This window comes from Pundamilia nyererei, unplaced genomic scaffold (assembly GCF_000239375.1).
Source record: "Pundamilia nyererei isolate P.nyererei 1_Seehausen unplaced genomic scaffold, PunNye1.0 scaffold00275, whole genome shotgun sequence".
Lineage (NCBI taxonomy): Eukaryota > Metazoa > Chordata > Actinopteri > Cichliformes > Cichlidae > Pundamilia > Pundamilia nyererei.
In genome coordinates this window covers 531,063-555,657 of record NW_005187676.1, presented here as the reverse complement: position 1 = coordinate 555,657, position 24,595 = coordinate 531,063, and the positions used below count along the sequence as shown (strand labels likewise).

The following is a 24,595-nucleotide window of genomic DNA, read 5'->3' as shown; positions in this document are numbered from 1 at the left end:
AAAAGCCAAATCAAAATTCACAGCTGTGCAATTCATCCTGACGAAGGGAGAAAGAGGGCCACAGTCAGGGAGGATCAATGATCAAATGGACACAAGAGCTTAATGGTAATGAGCGGGATGAGAGGGAAGGGGGAGGGGATGAGAGGCACATCTGTCCCTTGCTGTTTAGGGTTTAATTGCCAACCCAAAGCCAGAGAGTCAGGCCCCCTTTCATTCTCTAAACCAACCCCCCGGGGACAACCGAGCTCCAATGAGCCATGTGGGACCTCTTTTGCAATGGAGGCACTGAGGATCCCAATATAAGACACAGAGAACAAATAAACCAGTTTTAAAAAAGAAAGAAAGAAAGCGAGGAAAGCAAATTATTCTTTGACTTTCAAAGTATCCGAGCTATTGCGACACTGCCCCACGAACACAAAGAGAAAAACTGTACTCACCGAGACAGACATGATTGCCAAGTGATCAGCTTAGTCTCCGAGAAATTATCACTCAAGTGTCCACACCAGTCGGGTCATTTTTGGGAGGTCAGCTGTCACGGATATGCCGGTGGGCAGAGACCCTCGGTGCCGAGGCACAGCTGGCTCTGTTTAGGACACATCGCCCGGTCTGGGGGCTCCGTCGTCCCCGGTCTTCATAAGGCTCCTAAAATCCACACGGAAACGCTTTTTTAAATGTTTATTTTCTCACGAGTCACATGTAATAGGTATAGACAGCAAAACTTCACCCGTGCGCTCTGAGTCTCGCGTGAAACTGAAAGGTAGGCGGACGGAGGTAACACCTGTCTATGCCTTCCACGCCCAGTAACGTTTCTTTAAAGGCAACCCTATCGGGGGAAGCCCGCAACAGCTTAGCATCGTTTGCAAAAAAGAAGCGGTGTGCAGTGAGCGTCTAAAATACGGCGTGCAGCTGTGTATGAAACCGCTATCTAGGTCAAACGATAATTCATTTGAACAGTAGCCAGTATAAATAGACGTGCAGTCGCGGCCTAGCCACTAAACACCAGCCAACGCGGGCTAACGCTGCGCTAGCTAGTGCTGGTTTAGTTCAAAACAACAATGGCACCGCCGTATAAAGCGGCCAAAGGCGATTTATTTACCGAACAGCGTTAGCACTCAGGACCGCCGTAATGAAAATTATTACCTTTCTCTTTTCTTATCGCCGATAAACTTCCCATTGGGGTACAGCCTCTGATACGTAAATCCCTTCTTTTCATGTGTGAAAATCTGCGGTCATCGCCGTTCAATCATCTTCGATGACAACAAAATTATCTCCGCCCCTTTCTTAGGTCGCGGAGCTTCGCTGATCTACAAGTAACACCAGGGCGTAAATTCCAGCGTTTACACCAATCCCGACGTGTGTAAAATCGCGCAGCTAGCCGTCGCCTCAAAAATAGAGCTCTTCTGATTGGCCCGTTCCTAAAAGTTGCGTTTAAGGACGACTGACTCTGTAAACCAGGTAAACGATTTTCAAATGGGGAAAAATAACGGTCAGCTGCTGTTGGCAACTGCTGTTATCTTTATTTGCCATAGAAAAAAGATTAATTTGCACAATTACTGGTATTATTAAAGTGAGCATGGTTTCAGCACTTTTATATACATATGCACACAGCCAATTGCGAGCGAAGTAGGCTGTATGCTTTTATTTTGACAGGGGGACGTTTACCCGGAAAATATCGACTGTAGCGACAAGAATCGTCAGTAGTCAAAGGTCTTTGAGAGTCTTTTATCAAACTATTCCTCTGCACCTCTTCGTGTTGAGCTTTTCATGCATTGCAGGGTGAGACAATCCTCTTCGTCACATTTGCACAACTGCATTTGCTTTGTAAAGTGTCGGACTGCGAGTGACAATAAAGTTGGGAATGAGAGCTCAACAAAGTGCATGGCCTCTGCCCTACTTAACTGCTGTTTGCGTTGAAAACATATCCGTGCGTGCTCTCTGTCCACAGGTGATGCTGAGGAGTGTATTCAGGTGCCTTAGGACCAATCTTGTAGCTGGCCAAAGAAATATGTCTCAAAGCAGTCTTTCTGGCAAAGTAGCCATAGTCACTGCCTCCACAGATGGGTAAGAATGACGTTATTGACCCCTGATTGTTGGTGCTGTCCATGAAAAAACAAACAGTAACCAAGCAAGGACTGTGTTAGTCACCTGTCTCCAATCATGACAAATCCCTGATTATTGGAGAATTAGTAATAGAAGAGCTTAGTCCATGTTTGTTTGATTGTTTTGTGTATGTTCTAAAATGCTTATTTCTCAGATTCAGCACATTCATGAGAGTAATTACTGCTGTAAAGGGGTTAAAGCGATGCATCATAGAGCTCTTCTCCCCCCTCCTCAGAATCGGGCTGGCTGCGGCTCAGGCTCTGGGAAAAAGAGGTGCCCATGTGGTTGTGAGCAGCCGGCGGCAGGCCAATGTAGACAAAGCTGTGGCACTGCTGCAGAGCCAGAGCATCCAAGTGACTGGAACAACCTGTAATGTCGGGAAAGGAGAAGACCGAGAACAACTGGTTCAGATGGTAAGAAGCCGTCCATCGTGCTCAGAGGTGTAGAGCAGCACATAAACTATACAAGACCAAGCTTTGGCTCTTCATTATAACACAACTATTAAATGGGTGCTCATTTCTACATATATTTTTACTCTTGGACGCTATTAGAGTAGCTTCATGGTTCAAAATAATTATTATATGCCTAGCCCCTCAGTTGATCCTCTGTGAAAAAATCTATGAAACTTTATCTGGCATGAGCCACTTGAGAGGTGGAGAAAAGTTCAGCCAACGTGCACCTAACAATTTTTATCAATCATTAACAATAAAAAGGAATCCAAGCTGGATTTTAGTAGAATAAAGTTCAGCCTGATATTTTCCCTGTTTTTTCAATGTAGTTCCACTTAAAGTTGCTATTTGTGAAAATGTGTTTTTATAATGTTTTTATATGAAGCCGAAGTCCCTCACTGCCACATTCCTCTGCCCTGTCAGCAACAGGAACGCTTCCAGTTACAGTTTCTCTATTTTTCTATGCAGGAAATAAGTAACTAATTGGCAATGAGTTAAAATCTGGCCATAGTTCCACCCCAGATGCTTCTTACTTCTGCCAGGCTTAGTGTGAAGGGCAGAGTCAGAGCATGCTGCTAACACAAGCACTGAAACTACAGCTGTGCGCGACTGGACGACTCAGAACCACTATGACTGTTTCAAATACCTCCCGTTTCTAATGTGGACTGTATGTAAAGCGTTTTCAAGATTTAAGTTGCTGTCACAGCTCTTTCCCACGAAGAGCTGAACCCACTCTTATGGTCTTACCAAACTGTCCAAAAACTGTAATTTTGCCTTTAGCTGCCTGTCTACATCTGTTATTAGTTACTCTGTAACTTTGGTGTTTTAACATATTTAGCTCTGACGCAAACTCATTAAAGTCCCCGATCATCCACACCACACCTGCAGGGCTTTCCCCACAGTTTAAGAGTCACTGTGGCTCAGGTGGTAGAGCGGGTTATCTACCAATCAGAGAGTTGGTGGATCGGTGTTTGACTGCACCCGCTGAGTGTGTGTGAACAGATAAAAGCTCGTATGAATGTATGTGTGTGACTGGGTGAATGAGTCTGTATAAGTCTATGCTATTTAAGTCCACTTATCATGCACTGCTGTGCTTTCATCTGATTGGCTGCTTCTCAAAAACAGACTATTTGGACAGTCTGGAGCTTATCTCTATTTACCTCAGTGTTCACAGTCAAAGCTTTGTTTCCTGACATGTGCATGTTAAGGATATCTGTGCTCAGTGACATCACAGAGAGCTAAAAGCAGAACAAGCTGCCTGAAGCTGAGCGTTTCGGGCGGTCTGAGCCTGAGCTTCTGGCTCACAGTGATTACTTGTACATATGCTGGTGTCATTATTTGAAACTCTCCATGTTACTGTGAGCAAAAAGTCCCCTTTCATCATCCTCAGTGGTGGTGGAAAAAAGTAAGTGGGAACCATTAGCTGAGCCTCTTTTGGTGGTTTGGTGGTTACCTAGAGCACTTTCTGTAGCTGCACGTGCTCAGGGGGGATAATGGACCCCTCTGTCTTAAAGAGGCACTCCAGCTCAGCCATATTAGGATGTCTGGTCTGTGATGTCATTCTATAATAACCGATGGGTTTAAGGTGAAGCAGATTTTCTTGGTCTGCTGTATTTTTAAGGTTGGGGTCGCTGTCATGCTGCATCACTCAACTGGTCATGAGCAATTCAGACAATTCATCAGACTGCAGACGTTTCCCAGAAGCACTGTGGACTGCTAAGGTGCTCTGTGGAAAACTTTAGTGGAGGTTTTTTTTACATTTTTTTTGTGGTTTCTTCTGTGGAGTCCTGCCACGTAAAACATGCCTGCATGGTAGACTCATTAAGACAGATGTGAACCAGCTCCAGCCATTCCTTTAGCTTTTCCTCCGAGCTCCTTTTGGACTTTGTTTAGTATTTAGTGGCGTACCTTTGACCTTATTGTATTCAACGCTTGTTTTTAAGGACGACAGCGGCCACACAAGTAAAACGCTTTGAGTTTTAGACAGTGTATCTGAACAGTGTCTTTTACACGACTTTGTAAGAGTTTCATGAAAGCAAACAGTTCATCTTTTTGGGCAAAGCGTGGTTCACATCAGCAGCTGCTTTTGTGACTCAAACTGCATTAAGAGGTGAAGTGCACGTGTCTGTTAAAATGTCCTCCACTTGTTGGCGTCACTGTGTAATAGCGTGAACGAGTGCTTGGCTCTGTGTTTGGTACAGACTCTGGATCGGTGTGGGGCCATTGACATCCTGGTGTCCAATGCAGCAGTCAATCCTTTCTTTGGAAACATCATGGACTCCACAGAGGAGGTCTGGGATAAGGTGCGTACAAAAATTGAGCTCACACCAATCATTTATGATGTACGACATAAATTTGCATTTTTTTTTAAATGAAGGATACAGTAGCACTGATATGTTGTCATAAAAAAACAACATAAATCCAAAATGTGGTTCTGAAGAGCTGTTTACGTCACTCTGAGATCACTCTGTTATTTAAAGTATTCGCTGTCACTGTGTCGACATTTTTCAGATCCTAGATGTGAACGTAAAATCAGCCTTCCTCATGACCAAGCTGGTGGCGCCTCATATGGAGAAGAGAGGGTGAGTGACAATGGCACCAAAAGGGGCGTCCATAAAAACCTGCCTGCTGTAATATTTCTTCACTGTGTTTTTCTTTCAGAGGTGGAAATGTCATATTTGTGTCATCTGTGGCTGGATACCAGCCAATGCAGGTCAGTGAGGAATTTCTCCTTGGCAGGAATTCGTGTGGTGCTGTGACTGAATCTCATCAGTGCGGTCAGGATTGGTTGGTCGCCTCCTTACATCACATCGAGACATAGAGATGGAAGTGAGAAAGCAATTCTCTGGAGAAAAGCTGTAATGTTAAGCATCTATGTTACTCACAGACTCCAGTATCTGCCAGTGTTTGACACAGCATTAGAGGTGTGGAGCCTGAGCTTTTATGGCTTTTGAAGTGGGAGAAAAGTCTTAGAAACCCTGTTTGGTAAGGTAGTCTTAGTGTACCAGGAGATTTCAGAAGAACATAAAAATCCCTTGGCGGTTGTGTCTGGAAAGGCAAATGTGCCAAGTCAAACATGCAGAGGCACCCGCTGTGGCGCCGTGTTAATAAGGAAGCAGCTAATAATGGATATATGCACTTAAAACGAGTGAGACATAAACCTGAATGTAAAGAAGTGACATGCTCTGTTTTGTTTCTGCAAACCTGTTCACGTGGTGGGCATGTGCACCTCTCCAGGCTTTGGGTCCTTACAGCGTGAGTAAGACGGCCTTGCTGGGTCTAACCCGGGCTCTGGCCCCGGAGCTGGCTCAGAGTAACATAAGAGTGAACTGCGTGGCCCCTGGAATAATCAAGACCCGCTTCAGCTCTGCGGTGAGGACACACGCTGGAGTCCTTTGCTAAAAATGTGGTTTTTGTTGCATTTCAGTCGTGCTTTCTCTTATTAGTGTTGTACTTTTTATAATAAACTCTTTTGTTCCAGCTGTGGCAGAATGAAGGCATCGTGGATGAGTTCAAAAAGCAGCTGTGCATTAAAAGGTGAAGTTCGAGGTTACAGGAAAGCGTGTTGGTAATATTCAGAGTCCAGGATTTGACACGTTGAATTTGCTTCTCCTGTCAGAGTTGGAGAACCAGAGGAAATCGGAAGTGTGATCGCGTTCTTGTGCTCCAAGGAAGCGTCCTACATCACCGGAGAGACCATCACAGTGACCGGAGGGATGAACTGTCGACTTTGAACGCATCGTTTTTAATTGGATTTCTTCTATTTTTCTGAAATGCGGGCAGGAAACAGCTGCAACACACTAATATAAACCAATATAATGAAGCAGAGAGCTCTGGGTTACTGTGAGCGTCTTGAGTTTCCAGGTTGATTTTTGTTGTGTAAAGGTTTCTAATGAAAAATCTGATGTTTTTGTAAAAGAAAATAATTTAAAATGAGGAAATGTGTCATTTTAAACTGCAGCAGCTATGAGATAAAAGCTTTTCAGTGCATAAACATATTCATGATTTACAGGCCAGGGATGGTTTTATTAACAGTCATTACATGAGCTGAACGTCAGGAGCCGTTTGAGAGCTTCGCCTTCATCAATGAACCAAATGGAGCGTGCACCAGTCTCATCATCAACCAGTTTTTATTTTGCATTTAATTTCATATATTTCATATAAAAATCACAAACTTTATTAACAGATATTATTACATATTGCAAGTTTAAAATATTTCACATTTGTAACAGACAATCCAGATATGTTTTAAAAAAATGCAATTTAAATGACTTAAAAAAGCTGTATGACACTGCCTGTAACCGTGGCTACGTTTATCCACGATGTCAAAGCACCTGTTCAAGTTTTAATCGCCCTGAGTCAGGTTTATTTCAAGCAAATGGAAGATAAAAGTGTCCATCAGTCTCAATAGCATTTAAAAACGTGTTATTCTTTCCGACCATGTTGCCGGTGGAGGACAAAAATCATTTCATCACCTCCGTTTGTGTCCAGCAGACAATAAGTGGCGCCGGGTCATCGCAGGTTTCCAAAACTCCCTCAGGGTGGGCACGTAGGTGCCGTGTTTGGTCTTGTAGTAGCGTTTCATAAACAGCTGGGGGAGACAAAGGGATTCAAAGCACTAAGAATAAGAGTTTACTGTGTTACAGGCATCAGTTACAGCAGGGACGTCAAACTTATTTTACACAGTTTTAGTCCTGAGTGAGCCGGACCAGAGTCTTTCTATCAGTGTAAACACGTTTAATTGCACATTTAACCCCTGAGATCTAAAATTAGAAAAACAAGTCTCAGCACATCTCAGTTGTTCAGCTATGAGAGAAATGTCAGCCTTAATCTTTGGGCTTCAACTGTAAATTAATGTATAAATATACAGAAAAGGTCTTGTAATTATAAAACAATGTTTTTGTTTTATATTTTTTTTTTAATTTCTGTGAATGAATTATAAAGAAAAACAAAGAAAACAGCAATGTGTTGTCATTTAATTTTTTTTTTATCTATTAATTACTTTGGTGAAGTCTGAATGGCCATGACGGCGCTCTCTATCAGCAGGAAGAGCTGCAAGAATTCATGAACATGTATTTGAGCCTGCAATTCATGCCCTCCACATTTTACAAAGCCACCCGATGTGCCAGATTGAAGTCCTTGCCAGGCCGATTTTGGCCCCCCCGAGTCTTATGCTTTACACTCCCATTTATACTATTTTGTCTGAAACTGCACATCATTCAGGTGTGTTCTGCATACGCACCCTGACTTTGAAGTTCTTCGTCGCCTCATCCTCTGAATCAGCCACGTAGTCGTCATCTTCTGCACCGGCCAGCACCTCTGAACAGAACAGTAAACACACATAAGCTCAAACCTTTGCAGGTGATACATTTCTTACATAATTACACCCCACATTCACCTGTGTCACTCTGCTGCTGAGAGGGAGAGCTTCTCGTGCTGTGTAGTGCAGGATGGTTTCTGTTGAGGGGAAACAACAGTAGCTGTTAACTGGTGACTAATCACGGGGGGGGCATCGAGCTGACCTGCTTAGCTTCGTGCACTTCTAACTGAAGTCTAAAGGCAACCAGAAAACACTGAAGTACAAATGTTGATCAGTGTGTGTGATCTAGCTGCACATAGTTAAGTCATTAAAATCAGACAAAAGAAACCAGAAATCTGTGGAGCTAAATCAGATGTTTTTATTGTATTCAGACAGTTTATACCATGTTTAAACGAGTTGACTGAACCACAATATCTATTTTTACTTCAAACATGTTCTTAAACAAATATGCAGCCATAGCATTACCCATATATTACTTATTCACACAGACCACAGTGCTTGGTTTATTGCCATTATGCACTTTAGTCCCTTACTCTTTGTCTTGCGAGCCGGGAGACTCTGTGTCAGACGACAGATGGCTGCTTGTCTGTCTCTGCGTTGACGTTGTGGCCGGTGACTTCCTCCTCTGCTTGTTTTGTGCCTGGTAAGAGGATGTTTCCTCTGGCCCAGATGTACTAGCCCTGAGAGAAGCAGCTGACATTTCTTCGATGACAACCCTGGGCTCCATGATCAGACAATCGACAAAAACAGAGTAGAGGTGTTGATCTTCAGGGTGATATAGTGTTTTAACACCTAGCTTTCTCATCCGGGCTGCCAGGACTTCCCTGCTGCATCCCTCTTTTCTTATAGTTTCTGCTCGGCCTTCCTTCCTCCTCTGGTCACCTTTACTCTGCGTCTGCCCGCTCAGTCTCTTTTCCACGGGTGTTGTTACACTTAGAACTTCTTCCTCCTCCAAATCGCTTTCTCCTCTGTCAGAGTTCTTGCGCTTCACCCCACTCCTTTGACTTAGGGTGCATCCCTCCTCCTCCTCCAGCTGCTCTCGCCCTTCTTTCGCTCCTTTATCTTTGGCTTTTGGCCTCTGTTTCACTGAGGTGAATTTGGAGTTCAGCTGCTCATGTCCAGCATTGTCAGCTGGACCATCACTTCTCTGTGTTCTTTTAATGCCAGAGTTCAAGACCGGGACGTCTTCATTCGATATTAGTCCAATAACAGGTGCGATAAATGAAGGTTTGCTTTTTGGCTCGGCGCCCTCAGATTCAGCCACTGACAACTTCCTGGCTGCTGTCGGCTGATCTGATGGGACTCTTCCCGATGGTGGCAGAGAGAGTGAAGCCAGGATGGAGTCTCCCATATTCGGAGGTAGTGACGCTGTAAAGAGCAAAGAGCATTATCATGAGCTGACACTCAAAGTCTTCCCGTCACAGTCGTCACAACACAGATCTTATCTTTTTCAACCTGCTGACTCCAGGTGGCCAAGGCAGGTTTCATGCTGAAGTAAAATCTTCAGGAGCTGGGGCTGCGTGGCTGCCCGTGCACACTCCTCCAGGACAGGGGGGGCGTCACTGAGCCACGCTGCAGTCTGACAAAAAAATAAAATAAAACCCAAATATTAGATCAATTCTTGCACACAGAAACTGTTAAAGCAGTGACGATAAGAGCAATAAATCATGGCTAACGCTATGGAAACAGCCGTTTTCTCATTACCTGTACTAGGTTGGGAACAGGAAGCAGCTGGTCCAGTCGAACCAAAAACTCCCACAGCAGCTTCTCCAGCTCCTGGTCAAACGTTGCTCCGTAATCCACAGGAAACACTTCCTGTCAGGAGAGGGCGTGAAAGTTCATCAACAGGTGGAGGTGCTGAAGTGTGTGCTGCAGAGGCGAGGTACTCACTTTGTAGAACTTTTCTCTAATCGCTGGGTCTGTGAGGAACGTGTGAATCAAAGAATGGAAATCTCTCACTGTTCTCATTAGTTTTACATCCTTACTCTGGGAAGAAAAAGAGAAGAAATTACATTTGTTTTCTCCACAATCAGGAAATCTGCATGTAAGCAAATAAGACATGTAGATTGGTAACATAAAAATCCCCATTTGGCACATCGTCTTTTTGAATACATAATCTTTGCATCACAATGCAAGTATTCAGCTACAAGTACTGTGCTGCAACACACTATGAGCTCTTCCCTAAATATCAAAGGTTCAACTGAGCAATGTTTAATTCCGAAATCAGCTCCATGTTTTTGTGGTCAGTGCCTGAAATGAATCAATCACAGAGCAGAAGGAATATGAAAAAACTGAGGAAAATCAGTATCAAATTTTCGCCACAGAATAAAAGTTGTCAAAAGTGGCAGTGTGATCTGTGAGGTCACTTACTGAAGAAGTTCCAGCAGGTACACGGACTCTTTCCAGGTGTTCCTCAATCACCTCAGCATCAGGCTGTGAACTGCACAGCTCCAAGATCAACTTGTTAAACAACAAACAAACAAACAAACAAAAAAAGAACGAGGTAAAGATCATCTGACTACAGAGAAACACCAGGTACAGTCCCCGCCTCCACTCATAAGACCGCCATCATATTTTTGTAATTTTGCATCACTGGTGTGTTTTCCCTCTCTTCTATAAAAAGGTCTGCATGGTGTGAGAATGAGTGCGTGGTAACTGCTACTGTTGTTACAAGTCAGTTTGTGAAGTTTCTTCCCTCCTAGATATTCAAGCATCAACTCTTAGTGGTGTTATTGCAAAGTGAACGTGTTTATGGACCACAGCAACTCAACCATGAAGTGTCAGACCACTTTAAGGCACAGAGCGGCGTCAACAAGTGCTGAGGGGCATAACATAGGCACTAACGTCTGTCTGCTGAAAGGTTCGTAACTGAAAGGTTCAAAGATTTAGTTTGTCTTTATGGCTTTTTTCCCCACTGGTCTAAAATTCAGTCCACCTCAAGGCACTTTATACTGTAATATAAAGACCCTACAGTATTCTGGATTAAAATGAGTAACATAATCTTAAAAGTAGTGACAGTGTCTATCTCCCAAATCCAAACTGGGAACTGGTTCCTCAGAAGAGGGGCCTGAAAGCTGAAGGCTCTCCCTCCCATTCTACTTTTAAATACTGTAGGACCCACAAGTAAACACGCACTCTCACAGGGAAGTGTACTGTAGGAATAATATAAGGTCTATTAATGACAAGCTGTATGCAAGAAGAAGGATTTTAAATTCTGGATTTAACAGGGATCCAACAAAGGGAAGCCAATATAGGAGAAATATGCTCAGTCTTTCTAGTCCCTGTCAGTACTCTCACTGCAGCATTTTGGATCAACTGAAGGGTTTTCAGGGAGTGTTTAGAGCAACTTGATAATCATGAATTATAATTTTAAAGGCTAGAAGCAATAAATGCAATAAATGCATGAAAAAGGTTCACTGAGACAGAGTGCTTCCAATTTTAAAGATAATGAGCAGATAAAAGAAAGCAGTCCTGCATAATATTTCAATTTGCAATCTGCAGGACATATCCTGGTCAGAAATGACTCCAAGTTTGTTTATAGTGTTACTTTTCCTAATCGATGCTGTGCTATCTTCCAGCAATGAGGTTAGGATGGTGTGCTTCTTTTTTAATACTATGTCAAAGCCCTAATAAACATGCAAACTCCAGGCTAAAGCTGCAGAGGTGGAGACTGGGACTCTGCCATTCTTGGACACAGTACAGTGGTTCAAGCACATATTTAAATCCGATTTCCAAATCAAATCACTTTTATTGTCACATCACATGTGTGCAGGTACATGTGAGTGAAATTCTTGTGTGCGAGCTTCACAAGCAACAGAGGTGAAGCTTCTCCTGTTATACTCACTCTTGCTCTCAGCCCCACTGTCAGCCTGCCCTGGTGTCTCACAGTGAGCAACCCAGGCACAGCCTCACAGGAAGATGTCACGAACTCCTCCACAACCCCATACTGCATCACATCCCTCCGCTTCAGCACCTTCCACAGGGCTGCAGACACCAGACGCACAGGCGGGGCAAGCAGCTGGAGAGCAGCGAAAGGAAGGCTGGCATCTGCGCAAGAAACAAAAATAGACTACAGTACTGAATCACACTTGCATGAGCTCCTGACAGTAAAAGTTGGAAATAGTGGCATCAATCACCACACGTCCAGTTTAAACGTTACGCTTACCGCTTCCCTTTGGTTTTCTGGGGGCCATTCCACTGAACAAGTCCAGAAGGAAACCGGCTCTAAAGTTGACGTTAGCTTAGCAACTTGGAGAGCTTCTAACCGCACTGAGCTTCAAAATAGCACGGGCACTAACACTGAATGCTGAGGAACTTATTTAGGAATAATAACACATACTAGCTCGAGTACTGTTTGGAGTCACCTGTTGATAAACATAAATGGCACTGCTGTTGTTCCCGCGATGTAAATAAAGCTCGTTCACGTCCATCAAAAGTTTGCCTTCTCGTCCTCCCGCCTTCACTGACAGGCTCGCAGTCATTCGCAGTGTTCATTGGAATCTGCCGAATGGGCGGTGCTCCAGAGCAAAACACAATACTCCACCCCTGGCGTGTGTTGAAACGTTTTACACAAGCGCACCCAATCTGGTTTCAGGAAATGACGTATTGACGTTGCCTGCCAGCCAACACTTCATGATTTTAAAAAAACATTTAATGGAAAAAAGGTAAATAGAAATGAAAATTATATATTAGCTGAGGCGAGGAATACCAGAAAAGATTCATTTAGATTAATTTAATAATTAATTTAGTTTATATCTTTATAACGACCCGAAAGTGTTTATTTACTGTTTCTAAATTGCGGTTTTTAGATGATAGTTTTATTTATTAAGGCGAAAAAAATCTGTACAAATCTACCTGATCCTCTGAAAAAAATAACTGCCACCTAAACCTAATAACTGGTTGTGCCCAACTTGGCAGCAAAACTGCGGTCAAGTGTTTGCAATAACTTGCAATAAGTGTTTCACGTCACATTGGAGGAATTTTGACACACTTTTTCTTTCTTCTTCTTTTTTTAAGCCATTCAGAGGTCGAATTGCTGATGTGTTTTGGATCATTGGTCTTTTCCATAGCCCAGGTGAACTTGTCCTTCAGTGAGTCTCATCAGGATTTTCTGGTAAAGAGCAGAACTCATGGTTATAACAATTACAGCAAGCCATCCTGAAGCAGCAAAGCAACCCCAGACCATCACACTACTACCACCACCATGTTTGACTGTTAGTATGAACTTGGAAGGTTCATACTGGTCCAAGTTTTCTCCTTTTGTGGAAAATCGCTCTCAGTATGGTTCACTGGAGTCCCAAAGCCTTAGAAATAACTTTTCAAACCTTTCCATACAGACAGATGTCAGTTTGCTTCCCAGCTGTCCTTGAGTCTCTTTAGATCGTGGCATAATGTGTTACTGTTTGAGATCTTTTAGCCTACTTCACTTTGTCAGACAGGTTCTGTTTAAATGATTTATTGAACACCTTATGTCAGCCAAAAGTTACAAAAAGATTACAACGCACTATAGTTATCTCCTACAACATAAAACAGTCTCCAGTATACAGGCTTACAGACCCAACAAAGCTAACACCATCTAATAATTCTTTAAAGAAAAAAAAAAGAGACTTCTTAAAAAACTGTTTATGTTCAGTTATAAAAACACAGGAAACAACCTCTGAATTATCAGCTGTAGATATCATTATTCTGCTTTTCAGATAAAAGAAGGCACGTCTGAGTCAAACACAATCAATATGAACTTTACCCTGTTCTGTTCTGTATCTGAATTATCACCAAGTCCCGGGGTAAAGTCCAGCAACTGGGTCAAACACAAGCAGCACGAACACTAATACAGTGTGTGACACCAAAACAGCCCCAAAAACATCAGGCTGAGAGACGAGAAGGGAAGAAACTAACCAGCATGGATACAACCTCTTCATTCATCAAGTAAGTGACAAATGAGTTTTAACGTACCAGTTAGTACACTGCTGCTGTCTGCAGCTTGATACGATCGTAAAACAGGCACAAGTAACTTAATGATTCGACAGGTGTTCCCAAAAATGTACAGTACTGAGTTATGTAAGACTGAGGTATGAAAAAAACGTTTTTCTAATTTCAGATTAAAATGTTTAAGAAAAACCGTAAAATAAAATAAAAGCAGGTAAAATCAGTGTGACAATGGAAGAGTGAAATTGAGAGGATGATTTAATGTAAATAAAAATACAGATGGTGCATAAAATAGAAATAACAATAAATAGGGAATGTATGTGAAAATGGTCTCTATCCACAAGGATCAAACTCACATAACAGTTTGACTCATGTTAAGTACTTTGTGTAAATAACAAAACTAAAAACGGCTCAATGCAATTTAGTTGATAGATTTTGGGGTCATGTTCGGGTAATATCAGCTTGTTAATATAACCTACTGGGACACAAAACCAGCATCCTCTCAGATAAAAGTCAAACGTTAAAGAGACCCTTCTATTATTTTCAAACCTTTTTTTGTCTCGTCTGTCCTCAGGTCTGTAACCAAGCGAGTGTGGTCCCCGACACAGAGACCTTTCAGAGTGTGCTGTCACAACAGGAACACCAGGAAAGGCGTCACGGCCGGGACGCTGGAGGAGCTGAAGGAGAGGGTGAGAGTGACTGAGGAAAGGTTCTCAATAGGGTGAAAATATTTTCAGCCAAAAATGTCAAAATAAAATAGAAGATTAAGAAATCTATTAAATTTGAAAAAAGAGAAATAAGATTTTAAAATTATAAAATTAATTAATAGGGCGAATGATTTCAATGTGGCAATAAAAGAGGATTAAATAATCTTTTAGAAGATAGTTCATTACCTTAAGGCCATGACATCATCTAAAAACATGATATCATAATCTATAATTTTTGTATAGGATCACATGAAGTCATTAGTCAAATATTCACTGCCTTTGCCTGCAGAATATAAGAGGGCCAAACTGCATTTCCAAACGCCAGCTGAATATCAGCTATGTGTACAACAGCTCCACCTAGAGGCTGATCAAATGCATTTTTTCTTGCCAATTGGGTGCCATAAAAACTGGTTTATTAACTGATGATCATGGTATTAACAAAGGCTAAGACTAAGTCCTTAAGATGGCATGGAAATGTTTCCATTCAAGTCCATATCATGTTGAATTATTATTTAATGCTAATAAATGATTAAGAATGAGGGTTTTTTTTGTTGTTTTTTTACAGCTGGGAAGTAAATATCACTAATTCATATTCTCTGTATATGACTGCTTACTGTCCTCATACTGACAGGTAAGCCAGGCGTTGCTGCTCTCGCTGTCTGCGGTGTCTCTGTCTCTGGTTTGTGAGGATGACGGTACAGAAGTCGACTCTGATGAGTTCCTCATGACCCTACCCGACAACGTCATGCTCATGGCCCTGGAGCCTGGACAGACGTGGAGATCACAACAGGTGGGTTTGACCGCAGAAGCTGTGTCTGGGTTTAGGGTGTGCTTTTTGTCTCTTGGTGACAGTTTTCTAATCTCTCTGATGCCCCCCAGGGTGCAGTTGTGCCCAAAGCTCAAGACCACAAGTCACGTACTGGGAGAGACATAGCCCGCGTCACCTTTGACCTTTACAGGATGAGCCCCAAAGATGTGTTTGGCTCATTGAATGTGCAGGCCACATTTCAAGGCCTGTACTCAGTGAGCGCTGACTTTCAGTGTCTTGGGCCCAAGAAAGTTCTCAGGTAAGCCAAGTGAAAAGGTTAGCAGGGTAATAAAGGTTCATTTGCATATGTAGTGCTGTGCAAGCTTTCAGTGGCAGAAGAAAAATTCAGTCTTTTAGCATCAATACAGACTTTAGTTTGCACTTAATAAAAATGAACGGACAGAACTTTAGTAGCAATAACTTTAACACGTCACATTGGACTCTATAAAACTTTGGTATACAGAGGAGTTCACAGTCAATTCACTGACTGTAAGACGCCCAAATCATCACCACCTCCACCACCGTGTTTCACAGTTGGTGTGAGGTGTGTTTGCTGATAGGCTGAATTTGGTTTTCTTTAAATGTGGTGCTGTGCACCTCCACTTTGTTCTCATCTTAAAGGACATTGTTTCAGATGTTCTGTGGATTGTTCAGATGCAATTTTGGCTTAGGCATCAAGGCTTAGGCTCACAGACCTGTCATTAACTTTAATATTTGACATCATAACTCAGACCTGTAGAGTCTCAGCTGTAGCTACTGCGATTTTGCAGTTTCTCCGAGCATTGCATGACCTGACCCTGAGGTAAATTTGCTGGGATGTTGCATGGTGTTATCACACAGACCAGCAGACTGCCAGAACTTCTGATTCTCAGTTAACAAAATGCATTTGATCAGCAGCCCCACAATAATTCCTATGGAAGTAGTAAGGGTGCAGTAAATTACCTGGTTTCCTGCCTGCTCTGGCTCCAGCCTGTGTTATGTACTTCAAATACATTTTAATAGTTAGGTGGAGTTCAGCTGATCCACACGATAAATTTTATTACACAAATTTGTTGATTTTTCTGATATTTCTTGATTTTATACTCCCAGATTAGTACCTCAAATAATAACAGTATAACATCTGAATAAAAGGACACTAAAGAAATACTCGTGTATAAGTCTCAGTTTTCTACAGATTTTGGATTATTTAACTTTAAACTTTAAAAGAGGATAAGAGAAATAGCAGCTGTCACTCACAGCCAGCTATTAAAAGCTTAACGATCACATCAGATGTTTCTGGTTCAGGCTGAAGAATCTGCACTGACCTTTAATCCTGATAACACTGTGCTGTTTCCAGAGAAGTGCTGCGTGTGGCCTCCACCCTTCTTCAGGCTGCAGGACACCTGCTTCTCACGTCTGCCACCATGATCCGCCGCATCATCGAAGGCGCAGAGCTCTGGCAGCCACAGAGGGCAGAGTACGCAGCCAGATGGAACTGAGATGGACCCGTTTACATGCAACCTAAAGTAATGAGGTCTTTTGTGTGACTGCTGGACCTGTTTGAGAGCCTCTCAATTTACTCTAACCCTTCAGTACCTACAGTATTGGAAAATTATGTTTTACCTCCTTAAGAAGAGGAAAAAGAAAGCACCTTGTTAAGAGAAACATCTGCTGAGGTAGCATCTGTAAATATTAACTGTGATTGTATGAATAGATGTCGTATTTTTGTAATCATATTTCAGGTTTAAAACAGATTTTTAATACTTTTTGCCTCTAACAAAGCAAGATTTAGTAAGATAGCTGGCTAACTTGTGAAATATTACCCACTTAATATCTTTCACAGCAGGGCCAGACCAGTAAAACTCCTGCACTGAGGTTTAACTGCACATTTAATCCTGGACATAGTATGTTATTATAATAAAAAGCGCTCTTTGGGTTTAAATTGTAAGAAATAAAAGTGTAAAATAACAGAAACTTCTGGTAGCTCATTTTCTAGACTGTCTTTAAGTATAAAACTGAACCTAACCTAAATAGCAGAAAATGAAAGAAATGTACACAGTGGTGAAAAAATAACTTCTCTGTCATTTAGCTATTAATTATTTTGGTTTAGTATGAATGACCTGCAGAGCTCTTAGTAGGAAAACATGTAAAATTTAGTGAAAAGCCCAAAATCTACACTCTCCTTCACAGTTTCAGTCCAGGACTGAAGTCTTTATTGGGCCGATTCTTTTGCCCCGGGCCTTATGTTTGACACCACTGTTTTAAAGTGTCCAGTATTGGTGTAATTTAGTGTGGATTACATGCTGAAACATGTGTCTTCTTTCAAACATCCCTGTGTTTTCTGTCCGCACTGAGGAATAATTTGTGTTTTGCTGTAACTAATCAGCTGAGTCCTGCTGGAAGAGCAATAAAAGTGCTTTTATTAAGACAGTGAAAACAGCTGCACAGCATAAACAGACTAAAACTGCACCTAGAATCCGAATGAGGATCTTTTGAACACACTAACTAAAACAGCAGGAAAAACATGGAATCAGGGGTTCTGTCTAACATGGGACCTTGATAAACAAGTTCACAACTGCCTGAAGAACAGATGAACTAAAAAACGATCCAGCTGTGTTTTTATATGAGCCATAAGAGCTGTGCTATTTCTACTCTGGAGGGATCTTCACATTTTTCTCCTCGCTGTAGCCTTTGTTCCCTTCGAGCATCATAATCCAGGAGTTAATGCTATTGGGCAACTTTATTTTAGTCATCACGTTCATGTACTGCTGATACATGATGTTGCCCAGTACCCGTTGGTGCTCCTCCTCATTCATCCAACGAGGCCTCCCTCTCTTAATGAAATAGCGCATGTCGGCGAACCACTGAATGACCGCCAAGCGTGGCACACCGACCAGCTTTGCCAGCCGGCTGTACTGCTCCTTGTCTGGGTACTGGCATTGCAGGAACGCCATCTTCATCATTGCCAGCTGGGCCGGCGTCTTGCAGTGGAGCCGAGTAGTAGGTGTAGGCTCTGCGGAAGAGGGGGTGTTTTTCACTTCGATGAGGGCCTTTAGTTTGTCAATATCTGTGATGAAAACGCTGTGGTCCGGCTCTGCTTGCAGATCTGCACCCTCGATTTCTTTTTTCTCCCTGAAGTCGCCGTCTATGGTGGAGCAGGGATCGCCGGCTCTCTGCAGCAGACGTGTCTGGTTGTCAGGCGCTGGAGATGCATCAGAAGTTTGGTTTTCAGCCTGGGGGCCGAGCAGAGAGCTGGGAGCCGGAGGTGCATTACTCTCCTCTTGCATGCAACTTTTGATCACTCTTGGTTTTTTTCTTTTTCTGCCACGACGCTTGGGGCATTTTTCTCCCCCGCTTTCCACTTTATCCATCATCTCCTCCTTATCACGCTTCACGATCTTCTTTCCCATCTGGTCTGTTGCTGTTGTCTTTTTTCGTTTTTGCGTGCTGCTTTTTTTCTCCTTCACTGGTTGCTCCTTCATGTCTCTCTTCAACTGCTCATTAACATTTACGCTGTCTCCTCTCACTCCTCTTCCCTTTGCATTCCCACCAGTTGCTTTCACTTTTCTCTTCTCTCTTCCGTCCTCCATTACTTCTCTCTCCGTCCCGCCTTGAAGCTCCTTCTTTTCCTGACTTGAGTTGAACTTCCTTTGGACCTCACGGATGTCTTCATAGTCCCAGCTGATGCCGTAGCGGAGCCTCTGTGCCATGAACCACGCCTTCACCTGGTCTGGGTGCAGGTGGCAACTCTCTGCCAGTTCGGCGGTCTGTCTGTGTGTTAGGTAGGGAAACCTGTCAAAGGCCTCGTCCAGCTCCGCAGCGCCGTGTATCTGTGAGTCGATCTGGTGCGAATGCACCCACACAAGCTTCCTACTCTCAGAGATCAAGGGGAAACACACCACACTGCTCTGGTTCATGCCGTTAGCCATGGGGGTAGGGCTCATGTCTGAGAAAGCTGGAGTCTCTTCACGAGTGCCAGGTGGTTTCTGACCGAGTCTGAGGAGCTCTTCATCAGCAAAGTGCCTCATCTTACTCATCTGTCGTGATGCACTCCTGAAAACAGCAGACAGAAACATGTACAACTAAATAAAATACTCTAAGGTCAAAATTACTGAGCAGGATTTTCCCAGTGCCTGTGATGAAGTATTTGATTTCTTAGATATTTGATTTGTTTATCGTGCACTTCCGGTAAGTAGCAGCCAGGTGCTGATAATCAAATGCACCTGATTAATGAGGTATCAGCAGGCGTGAGCATGTCTATAAAAGCAGAAGTTTTGGCAGTTTAATGATCTGGAGCATTCAGATGTGTGTTAACATAAAGACTCAATCTTCCCAGGAGAGGGCGTCCCAGCAAATTCACAACAGGATCAGACCATGCAATGTTCAGAGACACTGCAAAAAAGCCAAAGAGCTCCATCTCAGGCTCTACAGGTCTCAGTTAGCACGATTAATGTTAATGTTCATGACATTATTATTAGAAAAAAAACTGAAAAAGTATGGCTTGTTAGAAAGGGTTAAGGGAAAAAACTCTTCTGTCTAGAGCAGGGGTGGGCAATTCCAGGCTTCGAGGGCCAGTGTCCTGCAGGTTTTAGATCGCACCTTGGGTTAACACACCTGAATCACATGAATAGTTCATTACCAGGCCTCTGGAGAACTTCAGGACATGTCCAGGAGCTAATTTAGCCATTTAAATCAGCTGTGTTGGTTCAAGGACGCACCTAAAACCTGCAGGGACACTAGCCATCGAGGCCTGCTCACCCCTGGTCTAGAATGAACATGGCAGCAGATCTGAACAAAACCAGAACACAAGCAATGAGGAATATCCCAAAATTTCTCCACAGCTATGTGAGAAACTGATAAGATACAGAAGACGGATAGATAGATCCCTCGGGTAGGTTCCTCCAGGAAAATGTCTATTGCACAGTATTTTGACTATTGTCAGTCTATTGCACAGTGATTAGTTCTTAAGCTGAATAGTCCAATATCTTTATTTACAGTATGAACGGGCATTATAAGGTGTTATAGATAAAATTTTAAATTTTTAAAAATGACCTGCTTTGCAAGCATCCTTATAACTGTGCATTATTGTATGTAGTCTGTTTCACATTATAATCAATCCAGTCCTTTTGGCCACTTAAATGTCTTGATATTAGTGTTATATTATATTTCTTGCAGTTTTTTATACCAGATTTTTGATGTCAATGAGACATTTTGCCCACATAAACAAAAGATGTATAAAAGTCACTTTGCCAAAGAGTGGCTGCAACTTCTACATGCTGGCAGGTCTTTTCTTACTCGCTTACATAATGGCTTTTGATCATTCATTAGAGACACATTTGATAGATGATAGGTCCACAAAAGTTTAATATCAGAAATCACTTTTTGGCAGATGATCACCATTTTCACCGTGGCGCTGCTAAAGTTGTTTCACAAACTTAATGGTGCTGTGTAATTTATAACAGCTGGTTATTTTATATATTTTTTTAAAATATTAATTATAAAATTAACTCATACCTGGAGCTCAATTTAATCCCCTAAGTTAGTAGTACCTCAATAAGAGTAAGACATAAGACGTAAGAGTAAGAACTGAACATATTAAATACAAACATCTTTAAGTTTAATACTCTAAATGTTAATTTTAATCCTTTTGGTTTCAGTGATTTAATGCCCAAGAAAGTAAGGTTACACCCAAACTGATTCCTGTTAATTACGTTATACTTTAATTAATTAAATATTACTTATTGTTTAACACTTTTAGCTAATTAACTAAACAAAGTCTAGCTAACTTAGCTAGCTAACTTTAGCTGGCTACACTTTGATGTTAGCTTGTTATATTCTGACCGGGACTGACCTCTCTAACCCGGTTATGAGTAACACACAGTGATGTTAAAAAGTACTGGTTACCTTCACTGTTCACCCCGTTGCTTTATCGGAGCACTGCTTCCTGTTTGTTAGCACTAGCGGTAAGTTTAAGGCTAACTTCGGTGCACAGGTGTAGTTAGCTTAATAAAAGTATCTCCTGGGTTTGCCTTGCATTCATAAAACTTTGGCGCCCGCCAACCTTGAGAAACAACGTCAGCTCCTGTCTGATGTTCCCTTTGAAAACTGTCCGAAATATACAATAAAAAGGCGAAAAAATCATTTACAAATTCTTCCCCGAAGTCACTGGTCACATCATTAGGAACACATTGTTGTTTGGCTCATGACAGAGGTTATATATGAAATGTGATAGACATTTTAATTTATTAAATGAGAAAACAAAACAAAATTAATTTTTGTCTCGATGACACCCCACAAAGATTTTGAGCCAGAAATACACCTGGTTTTAATAAATATCCCATTTAAAAATATTAACTGGGACAGAAAGAAGGCAGGAAAACTGGGAGAAAAATTGCAGTAAATGGTCCCATATTCAGTCCTCTGCAACAACCTTATGGCACATGGTGTACCTGCTCAGCCAGGTGGGCTATGCTAGGAATTTCTTTTTTAATACAGTTTTAAGAAATGATATGAAGTAACTGCTCTTGTGGCCTAACCCTGGCCACAAGGTCAATCATTTCTTAGCTGACATACGTTTTATTTAGGTGTGGTGTTTATACTTGTAACTGTGTATTTATTTTGCCTGTGTTAAACAATTTCATATTTTTTGACAGATTTTTTATGGGAGTGTGAACATATAGGGTTAGGTTGCTACGATAAGAATTTATAGCTGACACTGGGTTATTTCTGAGTAAAGTATACCGGTGAGGACGGAGTGCAGCTCAAACTATCACATCACACTGGGGTATGCACACTGATCAAAGCTTTTTCATTTCTGAATCTTTGGAAACAAGACCAATTCCTGTCAAAATCTTCTTTCTTCTAAAGCATGTCTGACAGCATACAAACAAAAAGGAGAAGAACAGATCCACAAACTATCCTCTGTGACATGTGTGCAGAGGACAGGAAACCAGCAAAGAAGACGTGCATGAAGTGTGAGATCTCAATGTGTGTCCAGCACCTCCAGCCTTTACCACCACTTGAAAAGGTGGAGGTGTTGTGGAACTTTGATGTCTCCTCACTCTTCTTCTACAGCAGAACCAGACAGCACCAGAGGGAAGAAATAATAACTATGGAGATGAGCCTGAACAACAAGGAACTGACTCCATTTGTACGACTGGGAAAGGAAAATGTCCAAAACACGACCCAGAAGCAAGAATGGAAGTGCTCATGTGGGAAAGCTTACTACAGGGATGGTAATGGATACAGAAATAATATGTCCCGCTTTTCTTCCCAGGCTAATTGTTCTTGTGGAAAAATGATTGGTGGTCCATGTGTCACAGAAATGGTTTGTAAACTCTGTTAATTCAAACTCTGCTGATCATTTAGTCATTTTCTGTCCCTGTATGAATATCAATGTAACTGACTGTCTTTCACATTCATAAACTGTGAAGACATTGTGCTGCTTCAGTGATTAACTTGTTGTGCGATGTATCACATATGAAAGTAATGTAAATTAAAAAAGTAAAACAATTTTGTTTTTTTGTTAATTAAAATATTCTTAGCTCCAGTGTTTGCTTTAAATGTAGCAACAAATTCTTTTAGTTTGAACCGTTTCTACTTTATTTCACCTGCAAGTTGAAGACGTGTGTCTCCATCTGCTGGTGGTGCTCTCACATTGTACACACAGCTCTTTGGTCTTATCGACAACAAAGAAACAGCTGTTGTTTTATACAATGTAAATGATCTGATAAATAAAAAAGTGAGTATACTTTTAATATATGCAATGCTTTACATATCTGAGTAACTGAAGTGAGAACATTGCATTTTCATTTGTGTTAATTGGACAAAAGAAAGTTACTGAATTTGCCAGTTTATTAAGTACACCTTTGTCAGTATAAAAGTAAAGCAAATCAATCTGCATTCTATTGGTTTTAATTAGTTTGAATATTGAAAACTGAAAAGACTGAGAGACCAGGCTGCAAAATACTACGGGTCTTATATAAGGACACAAAAACTGATAAGATTTTGTCTCATTAGATAAGAGCAGGCTCATTGTTTTACAGTAACTTGGAGGCACATACAGGGAACTATTGTTCTGCCATAAAGGTTTATAATCTACAGGCAGGGCGCTCAGTTTCCAACAATCTGATAAATACATTTGTTCAGTGCTGACAGGAATCCTGCCTCTAACATCAAAGCCTTTAAATAATCACCAGGTATTGTGACTTTACATTAAAAATGTTTTTCCTCTTTGTTACACATGATAGAAAATAAGGGCAGCTGAACGCCAGTGAATGAATGTCATCCATAAGCTACATCATGGTAAATTAACAGTATTTTAATGTCAGCACAACAATGGAAAAATTGCTCTGTGGATTTCATAATTCCATGTAAGTCCATGTCTTTTCTACCCTAGCACAAAAGTGTGTTTGCCCATCAAACTCTGATCATTTTTTCTAACACGTCCATATTTCTGCAGTTAAACTTGCCTGACTCTGCCTGTTCGCTATTTGTTTTAGCAGTGCAAAGTGCAAACTAACTTCCAGATGATCCAAACTGTTGTACGGTGCTACTGGATTTATAAATAACTGGGAGACCAGGCTAGAAAACACTTCTGTTCATTGAACTGGAGTCAAACAAAGAGCAGCAGAGATTCTTTCAGGACTGAATGAGATTCAACAAATCAAATCAGGAGATCCAGATTTAAGTAAACATCTAAAAACACCGGCCGAGCCATAAGCTGTTCTGTGTGAAAGAGGAAAGAAAACCAGCAAAGAAGACCTGTATGAAGTGTGAGAACTCCAGTATCCTCTTTGTTTCATTTAATGATGATGCTTATTTTGGAGCTAAATGAAGATGTGGTTCTGTACAAACATATGAAGTGAGAAAATGTGAATATTAAATAGCTCCTAAAATCAATCTTGTGCTAATTATAACTGGCTTATTGCTGCCTGGATTTTATAGATTGCTTATTCAGTGTTTTAACATTTTGAGTGTTTCCTGTCAATCTTGGAGGAAATTAAACTGAATTGCAAACATTATAAAACAGCTGCAGTCACATTTGTCTGACTCCACCCCTTCAGTGTGGAGTTTTCAGAGAATTGAAAGTGTGGTGCAGCACTCCTGAGCAGACTAAATACGGTGATCAGAAGCTGGCAAGAAAAGAGCAAAACTCAGGAGTTCATCAAATTCCAAATTTTTTCTAAAAGAGAGTCGACAAGGACTTTATTCAACACTGAATTATACTCAACAAATCTAAGGAAGACTTCCTGCTGGAAAACATGTCTGACAGCATACAAACAAAAAGGAGAAGAACAGATCCACA

The 24,595-nt window shown here is 41.7% G+C and overlaps 5 protein-coding genes and 1 long non-coding RNA gene across 8 annotated transcripts in view; 3 read left to right on the top strand and 3 right to left on the bottom strand.

Annotated features, from left to right (window-relative positions):
• efs (embryonal Fyn-associated substrate) overlaps positions 1–1,244 on the bottom strand; it is a 12,678-nt gene extending 11,434 nt beyond the window's left edge. Inside the window, exons 1-2 of the mRNA XM_005750479.2 lie at positions 1,141–1,244; positions 438–642 (exon numbers count right to left, since the gene is read on the bottom strand). Of these exons, the coding sequence (XP_005750536.1) occupies positions 438–449 (12 nt within the window). The 5' untranslated portion in view covers positions 450–642; positions 1,141–1,244. The remainder of the gene's footprint in view (positions 1–437; positions 643–1,140) is intronic.
• Positions 1,245–1,384: 140 nt separating this feature from the next.
• On the top strand, positions 1,385–6,581 carry dhrs4 (dehydrogenase/reductase (SDR family) member 4). The gene is made up of 10 exons (XM_005750480.2): positions 1,385–1,455; positions 1,651–1,776; positions 1,946–2,061; positions 2,336–2,513; positions 4,751–4,852; positions 5,061–5,131; positions 5,211–5,262; positions 5,787–5,921; positions 6,031–6,086; positions 6,169–6,581. Exons 2-10 carry the CDS (start codon positions 1,765–1,767, stop codon positions 6,281–6,283), a joined length of 837 nt encoding a protein of 278 aa, XP_005750537.1. The 5' UTR covers positions 1,385–1,455; positions 1,651–1,764; the 3' UTR covers positions 6,284–6,581.
• Positions 6,582–6,649: 68 nt separating this feature from the next.
• On the bottom strand, positions 6,650–12,340 carry tinf2 (TERF1 (TRF1)-interacting nuclear factor 2). Its single transcript, XM_005750478.2, has 10 exons — positions 12,035–12,340; positions 11,714–11,916; positions 10,240–10,329; positions 9,760–9,855; positions 9,574–9,684; positions 9,325–9,448; positions 8,403–9,237; positions 7,948–8,006; positions 7,792–7,868; positions 6,650–7,140 (listed from the first exon to the last, which is right to left on the bottom strand). Exons 1-10 carry the CDS (start codon positions 12,060–12,062, stop codon positions 7,021–7,023), a joined length of 1,743 nt encoding a protein of 580 aa, XP_005750535.1. The 5' UTR covers positions 12,063–12,340; the 3' UTR covers positions 6,650–7,020.
• Positions 12,341–12,451: 111 nt separating this feature from the next.
• cideb (cell death inducing DFFA like effector b) lies at positions 12,452–17,110 on the top strand. The gene is made up of 7 exons (XM_005750477.2): positions 12,452–12,533; positions 12,886–12,943; positions 13,646–13,794; positions 14,369–14,483; positions 15,133–15,291; positions 15,381–15,568; positions 16,646–17,110. Exons 1-7 carry the CDS (start codon positions 12,502–12,504, stop codon positions 16,785–16,787), a joined length of 843 nt encoding a protein of 280 aa, XP_005750534.2. The 5' UTR covers positions 12,452–12,501; the 3' UTR covers positions 16,788–17,110.
• A 575-nt stretch (positions 17,111–17,685) lies between these two features.
• Positions 17,686–21,491, bottom strand: homezb (homeobox and leucine zipper encoding b). The gene is made up of 2 exons (XM_005750476.1): positions 21,193–21,491; positions 17,686–19,341 (listed from the first exon to the last, which is right to left on the bottom strand). The coding sequence occupies exon 2, from the start codon at positions 19,323–19,325 to the stop codon at positions 17,937–17,939; it is 1,389 nt and encodes a 462-aa protein (XP_005750533.1). The 5' UTR covers positions 19,326–19,341; positions 21,193–21,491; the 3' UTR covers positions 17,686–17,936.
• Positions 19,990–22,875, top strand: LOC102199711 (uncharacterized). Of its 3 annotated transcripts, XR_001290593.1 has the most exons (3): positions 19,990–20,179; positions 21,942–22,072; positions 22,168–22,875. It is a non-coding gene; the product is annotated as an uncharacterized LOC102199711 (long non-coding RNA). The 3 variants fall into 3 exon arrangements; XR_001290592.1 differs by lacking the exon at positions 21,942–22,072; XR_001290591.1 differs by lacking the exon at positions 21,942–22,072 and having other exon boundaries at positions 22,156–22,875.
• Positions 22,876–24,595: the final 1,720 nt, after the last annotated feature.

Excerpts from the sequence above, each read along its gene's own strand:
- homezb (XM_005750476.1), bottom strand. The coding sequence starts at position 19,325 with ATGAGTAAGATGAGGCACTTTGCTGATGAAGAGCTCCTCAGACTCGGT.
- tinf2 (XM_005750478.2), bottom strand. The coding sequence starts at position 12,062 with ATGGCCCCCAGAAAACCAAAGGGAAGCG. Across the intron at positions 9,856-10,239 it reads TACCTGCTGGAACTTCTTCA|AGTAAGGATGTAAAACTAAT; the intron begins GTAAGTGACCTC and ends TTTTCTTCCCAG. Across the intron at positions 7,141-7,791 it reads CGAAGAACTTCAAAGTCAGG|CTGTTTATGAAACGCTACTA; the intron begins GTGCGTATGCAG and ends TGTCTCCCCCAG.
- dhrs4 (XM_005750480.2), top strand. Across the intron at positions 4,853-5,060 it reads CAGAGGAGGTCTGGGATAAG|ATCCTAGATGTGAACGTAAA; the intron begins GTGCGTACAAAA and ends GACATTTTTCAG. Across the intron at positions 6,087-6,168 it reads AAGCAGCTGTGCATTAAAAG|AGTTGGAGAACCAGAGGAAA; the intron begins GTGAAGTTCGAG and ends TTCTCCTGTCAG.
- cideb (XM_005750477.2), top strand. The coding sequence starts at position 12,502 with ATGATTTTAAAAAAACATTTAATGGAAAAAAG. Across the intron at positions 12,534-12,885 it reads AAACATTTAATGGAAAAAAG|CCATTCAGAGGTCGAATTGC; the intron begins GTAAATAGAAAT and ends TCTTTTTTTAAG. Across the intron at positions 12,944-13,645 it reads TGGTCTTTTCCATAGCCCAG|TCCCGGGGTAAAGTCCAGCA; the intron begins GTGAACTTGTCC and ends ATTATCACCAAG.